The 9,310-nt window shown below is 46.2% G+C and overlaps 2 protein-coding genes across 2 annotated transcripts; both read left to right on the forward strand. All coding sequences in view use genetic code 11, as the record gives it.

Moving 5' to 3' along the window:
- Positions 1-532: 532 nt before the first annotated feature.
- EGR_09750 (boule-related protein) lies at positions 533-4,890 on the forward strand (the record flags this gene model as incomplete). Its single annotated transcript, XM_024498999.1, has 6 exons — positions 533-566; positions 810-922; positions 1,767-1,986; positions 2,689-3,188; positions 3,597-3,740; positions 4,645-4,890. 6 exons carry the CDS (start codon positions 533-535, stop codon positions 4,888-4,890), a joined length of 1,257 nt encoding a protein of 418 aa, XP_024346600.1.
- A 3,497-nt stretch (positions 4,891-8,387) lies between these two features.
- Positions 8,388-8,900, forward strand: EGR_09751 (heat shock protein; the record flags this gene model as incomplete). The annotated part of the gene is made up of 4 exons (XM_024499000.1): positions 8,388-8,462; positions 8,500-8,664; positions 8,714-8,803; positions 8,850-8,900. The coding sequence occupies 4 exons, from the start codon at positions 8,388-8,390 to the stop codon at positions 8,898-8,900; spliced, it is 381 nt and encodes a 126-aa protein (XP_024346601.1).
- Between the last annotated feature and the right edge of the window lie 410 nt (positions 8,901-9,310).

The following is a 9,310-nucleotide window of genomic DNA, read 5'->3' on the forward strand; positions in this document are numbered from 1 at the left end:
TTTTGCTGTTTGCCTAAAATGACAAAACAGCCCTCTTGAAGTCGCCACTCTCATTTCTAACCTTCCAGACTACCGAACAGGAGCTCAAGACGTACTTCTCCAGCTTTGGTCAGGTAAAGGACGTAAAGATCATCAACGACCGACTCGGCGTCTCGAAGGGGTACGAATATTGTGCACATGTTGTGGGCATTATTTTGCCCTTCCTCTCTCATCATTCCTCTGTACCGACTTAGGAGCTACGGATTTGTCACATTCGAGAGTCAGGAAGTGGCCGAAAAGATCATCAAAAACGAGTCAGAGACGCTCATCTTCAAGGACCGCAAGTTGAACATAGGCCATGCCATTCGCAAACAGGTGAGCTTCGCCTACCTTTGTACGTGTGCGTGCGAGCGTGTTGTCCTGGTGCGTCCTGCATGTCTACAGTATACGCTCCTCTCTCCCCTCCAAATTCATCTCCATTTCGTCTCACCGTTTTGAATGCATCGTTCCTTCTTTGTGTTTTGGTTTGCAGCAGCTCTTCCCACGTCCAGGTATGTTGGTCGAGCCCGATTGTGCAGCATGTGTGCGTGCGTGAGAGTCCCAACTCGTTTTTGCGGTGCTGCGCATGGCTTCGCGCTTTGCTCACTTCTCCACACGCACATCCATCTCATTATCGTCATTTCTTGTTGTTTATTTGCTCAGTCGTTATGTCTTTGTTTCTTTGCTTTTCTGCGTGTCTTGTTTGCCCAAAAAACGGATCGTCTTCCTCATTTTTGTCTACTTCTCCCCACTATCGCCCTTCAACCATGTGTCGATTTCCTCGATTTCAGCTGACGTCCCACCAGCGCTATTTTTCCCCGGCGGAGCCGCAATTCCCTGCAGCTTTCAAAGTGGAATGCCAATCTTTCCGTTGACCGGACAAGACTACTCAGTACTTGCACAGGTGAGTTGGCTCAATTTTTCATGCAATTCGCTCTAAAGTCCTAACTACTTTTTCCATCACAGAAACAATTGGTCACTTATGATTTCAAGCTAAATGTTTTCATGGTTTCGTATTCGAAATTGAAGTATTAGAGTCGAAGTTTAGGAGAAGCGCCCAGACATCTCATAATTATTGTCTTAATGTGATTCTTTGATACTAAATTGCCATCGAAATTATTGCAAAATTCGTGACTTCATACTCTACGCTCGTTTCGGATTTCGGGGTTTGAAGATCTCTCAAAGGGTTTTCTAATAAGGGCTATGCTCTCTTTTATAAAATTAAGTTTCAACAGGTGAAACCCCATTTCAAATCCACTGAATGGTCAATTAAACTGGTTTCAGCTCAAAGACGTTACGCCGAGTTTCTCGGAATGTTGGTACAAAGCGTGTATTTTGCTTCATTTCCACTAACAACTTGGTGGATTTTGTTTAGCGGATGATAACTCATAAACTAGACATCTGTATAAAACTTCGGTTATTATTTGCACTAAAGATTGTCATTTGCGTGGAAGGGGATCTTTGTAGCTCTCCAAAATACTTTAAATGTAGCGGTGTTTTAATTCATACGCACCGAAATTATTTGATAAGGAAATGTTGAGCCATTGCGAAAGTGAGAAGTGACAATCTGGCAGCTTTATTAATTTTAGTTTTTTTTTAAAAAAAGATTGCATTTAAATATTTTAAGGATTTTCGGAATGCATGATTATTTAAAAGTGTCATGTTGCTTGGTACCTTGGCTTCCATTGTACTTTCTTGTCTGGGAAGTTTATACTTTAATCGTCCTTAAAAACTCATTTCTTTTGCAGCCAGGCTCGACGTACCAGCAGATGCTCCTGCAGCAGGCCAACGGTGCAATGTATCTCTCACCGCAGCCAAACCAACAGGCAGCGGCAGCAGCAGCAGCGACGGCAGCCGCAGTGCAGTATTCAGCCCTTCAGTCGCATCTTGCCGCCCATCAAAATGCCGCAGCTGCCACCTTTGCCACACTCCAGCACCACCAACAGTACCAACAGGCCTCCCTCACCGGTACGCCATCTTCTCTGCCCTCCACGCCCCTTTCCCCATTTTTATGGAATTGTGCCTTTCTCACTTAAAATGATGATATTTATGAAAGGAGGTCTCTTTTCATCAAAATGTGGGATTGTAATTTGACTAGATAGTCAGTGGATGATTTAGGTTGTGAGGTTAGACATATTCCTTCACATCTGGCACTGAATCACATGGATGTGAGTGATTGTGTGAATAGGGGCCTTCTGCTACCGAAAGCGCAAATGTCAAATAAGTGAAGCTATGATGTATTTCCCCAAACCGAGGAGTCTTACCAATGCAGACTTTTTTTGTCACCTAGAGATTCCTTTCCTTCGAATTTTCTCATAAGAAGATTTACCCAAAGGAACCTGTTCTGGATGCAGAGAATACATGAAACTATGTTCCGAAAATTCCAATTATAGAACAGATTGCAGTCACTAAGATATTTCGGGACAAGCTCATTTCCCTGATTCCACTTTCCTTGAAAAATTGGTTCTAGTAAAACTAGTTCTGGGGTTAAATTTGTTGTTTTTCCCATTGCTACTGAGCCTTTGAAATCACTATTTATAAAAGTGTTAAAATGACTTAAAGGTAACGGATTCATATCTCAAAACCTAGAGTTGTATTCTTTAACTGACTCCATATATCCATATGACTTACATATCCCCTAAACCACATCTATTTCCCTCTCGCTTGAAGCTCCATTGGCAGCTGGGGGGCAGACTTCGCAAGCAGCGATGATGGCAGCGGCAGCAGCAGCAGTGGCGGCGGCCTCTCAGTGGTCTAACGCCGCCAACACGGCTGCGAATGGTCACAACTCATCTGGCACTACGTCAGCAGGTCTACCACCTCCACCACAGCTGACGCCGGCGCCCTCGGTGTCGGTAGGACAGCATGCCCCTGCAACGCTGGGTGGCGCTGTAAGTGGTAACTGTAATGGCGTCCTTGACGTCACTCAATCACCGCAAGTGGCTGCGCTGGCAGCTGCTGTGGCCGCCCAACAACAGCTCGCTGCTGCTGCTGCCGCAGCCGCAGCTTGGAGGTGGTCCTCGCCTTCCGCCGCCGCTGCCGCTGCTGCTGCCTCGCAACACAGCAGTGGTGGTAGTGGTGCTCTCCTCGCACCCTCTCCCTCGGCTCTTACAAATGGATCTGCTACAACGCCTACAGGACAGTCCGTGTCACAGACTGCATCTCAACAGGTGAGTGGGGGTCTTTACGAGAGCCTCTTCTCGCGGTTTCTATACCAACATCATCAACAACAACAATCGGCTTTTGGATTGAGTGATGCTGCTTTGATGACTCCTACGGTGACTGCCGCTACTGTTGTTGGAGATTCCGGAGGGGAAGAGACGCGTTCAGCCAAACGACCCCGTCTCAAAACCGATGACTAGAACCAAAGCTTTCTCTCTTCCGATTTCCCATGTATTTCTAAACCCTGTTCTCCTCTCTATTCAAGTTCCCATCCCCTCTCTTACCCCCGTTAAAATTTGCGTGCATATGCCCGTGAAATGAGTGAAAAAGAGAGCATATCATCATTGGCGTTGCTATTATCGTTGTACCCATGTGCAAATCATCTGATCGCGCGTTTCTGTGTTTGGTTGATATAGATCCACTCTCACGATTTGCCACTACCACCACAACAACCACATCATCAACAGCAGCAGCTGGCTTTCCTGCCGAACACTACCACGACAAGCGACTATAGCACTGACCACAGTGCCCATTCCTCGGGCCTCATGGAGTCGGTAGAGGTATGATAGTTGATCAAACTCGTCGTCCACACCACCAATACACGTATTCGAGTTTAAGTGTTTCTGCTGACGCTGCTACTGATTGTGCTGTAGCCCAGTTCGGTTCCTAGTTATTTTCCCATACATTACATTGCTTGTGGTACGAACAGCGTTTGCCAGTTATTTCTGGTTTTCGCTTTCAACTTTCCTCTTTCTTCGTCTTCATCGCCAAGTTCACGTTATTCCACCTTACTCTGTGGTGACTTTTCCGCTCTCCGTTCTTTCTTTCTCCCTTCGCTCCCATTGTCAATGTATCTATCTATACCTCTCTCTCTCTCTCATCCTTACAGCCAAGTATTTTTCATTGTGACGGCCTAATGAGTCCACCACAACAGCTGCAGCCGACGCTCCTGCCAACCGCGGTGTTCGCGCCGGCGATCTTCGAGGGCGGTATAGCGGCCACCTCGAGTCCCCTGCTAACTACCCATAGACACCTTGTTTCACCGTCTGCCAATAACAACCACAACAATACCAACACCACTATAACTGTCACTCCTACTGCCACCTCCACCAACGGCAACGGCAGCTGCACCAGCAATTGCGCAGGTCAGACCTCCTCCCAACAGGCTCCCCAAACTCCTCACCTTTATGGCACCCCCACTCCCCAGGTAATTGTTCTCGTTCACCTTTTCCATCCACTTTGCATGGCAGCCGAACAAATAGTACAAAAGTAATGAGTAGGAGTAGCAAAACGGGAATTGGGGTGCCATAAAGACTGGAATGAGAGAGGGACGACCATCAACTTGTTGGGAGTTGTCTGATCCTTTAGGTCCATCTATTTGATGTGTATTCCATCTTTGTGGCACTCCGAAGGGGCTCTTTTGACAATCCTGAATTTTTGCCTTCCTGCGGCTTTCCCTTTTAGCCCATCATTCTTGATGTTTACTCTGGCGCCGGCGGTGGTATTCCACTGGCTCCGTTGAAGCAGACGTCCCTCTTATCCGCAGAGGGTCTCATGGTGGTTGAACACACGGGCGGCGCCTCTGGATTAAAGCAGAATGGTGGTGGTGGAGGTGGCTGCGGAGCGGGGGGTCGTGGGGGCGCGGGATCCAGTCCCAAGAAGCTGACTGCTGCAAACGGTACCACTACCAACACTCGCGCCGCGATCTAGACAGACTCGCGGGCAAGCACGCGCCCGTGTACGTACAAACGTACACGAACATACTTTTTGCATTCCACGGTCGCCCGCCTGACCCGCGTACAATTTTACCTCCTCTTCCACCCCCACCTCACTCACACATGCATCCATCCACACAAACACATGCATACACGCACAAAATGCAGAATGTTTGCTACTACTGCACAAATACGGAAATGATGGAAATCTTGGGTATATTTATACACACATGCACACTTGCCAGCAGTGCATTCTTCCATCATTCTCTTTTCGTAATGTCCTTGTCACTAGCGCTTTTTACTACTACTACTACTACTGCTATTTCCCTTATTATACTCTCTCTACCTCTGCCTAGGTCTCACCTTTTGCCCTTCGTCTATCGGTCTGACTGCTTCCTTGTGTTGTGTGACTTGGTGTCGAGACGTCGTTGATAGCTTTCCCGTGCATCCGTACGAGCGAGCAAGAGCGCGATATTGATTTTTATCGTCGCTAGGATTGTGTAGAAGGCGTTCCAGCTGTGCTCTCACTGCATGAGTCATTGTCCATTATCCAGTAAGGGCAAAGCAGCGAATGTTGGTCGTGCTGATGATTATGTTGGTGGTTTGTGCCAATTTGTACTTTTCAGTGTTTTTAACATAGTCGCCGTCCCCGAAACGGTTTTTTTCTTTTGCTTGCTCACTCGCTTTTGCGTTCTATTCGAGCCGGTGACAGTCAGTTCGTTGAGTGGAGCAAGTGCCTCTTAGTCTTGGTCCTCTATCAAACAGGTGAATTTGCCACAACTGCGTCCCTCCAGCGAAGGAAAAGCGCAAACATCTGCTGCCAATCGCATCATTTCCAAAAATCTGCAGTCTCGGAAACATGGTCGATTCTCACAATTTCGGTAGCATTTTCATGTTCACTTTTACACTTCGTCAAAGGGATCGGATCCAAAGTTGCGTTTTTGCTTAGTGACATTTTCACATAATAGTTTGACGGAGCTTCAAGTTGGCAGTCACGATACATTCCAGGAGTTGGGATCTTCGAAGTGAGGTAATGTGTAGTTGGAAGAGTCATTGGCGTTTCACAGGTTCCACGTTCATTTATCGATGTGAGGGCATTGGTTTGCCATGGTTACGTGAAATTATCAGTGTCAACAATCATATTTGAATCACTGGGTGTCAGGCTTCCAATGGAGATGAAGAATTCAAAAACTCATTAGTTGTAATTTGGCGTTATGTTAATGCAATAAAGCGTGCCGGTTAAGCCGTCTGATGTTACACAGAGAACTGGCTTGGTCTTGGGACTTCAGGAGTTACTTGGACAAACCACACCTGTGTGAGCGGCAATCAGTGGTGTGTGTTCAATCGCTCTTTCTGTCGGGGAAGAGTGCGCCACAGCTAACACGGTGGACACTTTCTCCGATGCTGCCACGTCCAATCAGGTCAAACCAAAGGAATTGCGGGAACATCTGACCAAGTGTTTTCGTCTGATGAACTTAAGGGAAACTTCCCCGAATTTTTGCTTACCTTACCTGCTATGTAGGCGCACGACTGCTCTAGCCAATACCGATGACCACACTTCCCAACCATCGCATCAAAACAGCACGAGTCAGCAATGAAGCCGACATCATGGCCGTGCTTGTATCACAGTAATTAGGCTATTAAAAGGATGTTACGTCAACTTTTGCATTTGGAAGGTGACCACGCCAAACGCGCGGATTCCTTTATTCGCCGTTTCAATGCGCGCAGTGACATTTTGCCCATCCATCAGCCCACTTGGATAGGCAATTTCAGGCGACGCATTTGACGTTACTGCTGTGCGTGTGTGGGTGCTCAAGTGGGTATACATGAGCTGTAGCCGCCTTAAGTATCGGTAACTGGAGTCAATGAGTCAATCATCTGAGGTGTGACCTCTCCACCTTAACACTAATCGTACAGGCTTGTTTTTGGCCGGTTTTTGTTGACGTTGCCGCTCCTGCTACCTTGATTGTGTGCGGTTCACAGGTCTGACTAAGCCGCCCACCCGCACACACACACTCTCGCCTTCTCACTGACCAATCCGTGCTACCTTGGTGCCTGGGATCTTGTGTGCGCATGCAAGCGTGCCGTAGTGCTCTGAAACGAGGACGCCTCTACTTGCAGTGTTGGTTGGATCCTCGCCTAAAAAAATTCTGCCTAAATCCCACCTAGGCGTAGACACTCACTTCTTCCATTGATTTTCGATGCGTCGGCTGGGCTGCAGTGCATGAACCGCCTCCATCATGCGCCTAGGCCAACCACAATCCCGCCCTGTCCATCATTGGTCCAACAGAAAAACTGGGTCATTTTTTTCGACTTTTCCGTTAGAGTTCAGGTCGGTAAGATTGAATTAGCACCGAGCACTTCCAATTTGGCCATTGGAGCTTCATGATCCAGCGCGTACATCACGGCCTTACGTGAAAGAGCAGAGGTTCTCTGATGTATGATCACCGGTGCGAGCTTCGACACACGAAATCACTTAATTGGTGTGAAGCGACGTCAATGGCAGTCGACGCCAAGCGGTGCCTTGCGTTCAAAATATGCTTATTTAGAGGCGGAACCTTATGAATGGAGGCACTTCTGCACTGGGTAAACTTTAGTTTTTAATAACCAACGTACTTATAAATTTAAATTTACAACTATTGAAACCTTGCTTACTCTCTTTGGAAAAGGAAGGTGTAAGCTGAAGAAGCCAAAAAAAGGTCAGCAAAATTCTGTATTTTGAATTAGCAAACTTCTAACAACCCGACAACATGGAAATTGCTTTTGGCATAGAATTTGGTGGTGATTAAGTGGTAGTTCCGTTGTAGTACGCTGCTTAACTCTCCGTTTCGGTAAAGGGGGCCACTGAGGCGCCTCGCCATTGTGCCTTCGCCGGGTGACCTGGGCTCGGGGCCATGTCAGTCGCCCCAGTACCTCCTGTGCAGCGAATATACCTATTAGACCCAAATGCTATATCTTCAGGAGAATCTCGAGGTTCTAAATCTCATTTTATATAATTCAAACAATCTAAGAATAAACACAAATCCAGTCTTTTCGAATCATGCTGGCAACTGTATAGGTTATTTAGTACTATTTGCACTATTACAATGGTAGGTGCTATGGGCATCATTTTGACTAAAAATGCTGACACGAATTTCATCTTTTTGCAATTATTCATAAGGATTGTGGGTTCTTCAGTACAAAAGTCCACTAGGTATGCTCATACGATAAATAATGGAAAAGAAGGACCATTATGTACATTTTTCCGCTGTAGCCAAGCCATTTTTTCATTTTTGCCTACTAACAATGACTGACAGAAATATTGGTTAGCAAAAACAGGGTTAGGAAAGGACGTTTAATAAATTTTGGAAGCAATAATTAAAAAAAAGAATCGGGAATAAATAATACAGCAAACAAAAAAACCAACAAATTTACGCCCAAAGGTTGCCTTGAAAATTAATATTTGAGTAGTATGATGGCATTTTTTATTTCTCTGATGGTTTGCTCTTTCGGATGATTTGTTTTAACCGACTGCTGCAAAGGTTGCCGTCCAGCAGAATTTTCCCTGTTCGTTGCACGTGCGTAATGGTGGGTTGTGCTATGCTAGTAATTCCTGTCATTGCAGGCCGCCAAAGCATTCAAGAACTTTTTGCCTCTCTTTGATCGCGTTCTTGTGCAGCGCTTTGAGGCAACTTCTACCACTAAGGGTGGGATTATGCTTCCGGACAAGTCTAAGGGAAAAGTTTTGGAAGCAACTGTTGTCGCTGCTGGTCCAGGCCGTATTACTGAGGTTTGTCCAGGATTATTTTTTCTCTATATTTAATCAATTTTCCATCTAGCACGGCAATACTGTACCCATCTGCGTTAAAGTTGGTGATAATGTTTTTCTCCCCGAATACGGTGGCACTAAAGTCATCTTGGAAGAGAAGGTAGTACCTGGTTTTTTCATCTATCACTATTCCTCTATTTATTTAGGAGTACTATCTCTTCCGTGAGTCGGACATCTTGGCAAAAATACAAGAATAAGTTGTGTACAAACTATTACAAATGCGAGTTCCTGTAGTCAGCGTTGTAAATCTGCATTTTAGCAATCTACTTTCATACCGTTCGCCCTAATGTCTTTTTTAGTGGTTCCGCTGTAGAGGAGTATTTTCTTGATTTGATGGTGACTAATCCCTCCCGAACTCGTCTCGATGGCTGACTCTAGGTGTTCTTAGTTGACGTCGATTTTCTAGGGGTGGGGGTATTCGCGATGTCTTGTGGCTGGTGCCTCGAACGGCTGGCCGTTCTTTGGCTGGTTTGACTTTTTGAGGTCGCCTTTTTGACTCAAGTAGGATTCTCACAGAAACTTTGGGGTAGCTCCTTAGTTGGACGGCTTAAACTTAATAGCAATCAGGGTTGATTTGGACTGCCTCGTTCTGATCGCAGTCGGTGAA

This window comes from Echinococcus granulosus (genome assembly GCF_000524195.1).
Source record: "Echinococcus granulosus chromosome Unknown EG_S00164, whole genome shotgun sequence".
In the NCBI taxonomy this organism is placed as follows: domain Eukaryota; kingdom Metazoa; phylum Platyhelminthes; class Cestoda; order Cyclophyllidea; family Taeniidae; genus Echinococcus; species Echinococcus granulosus.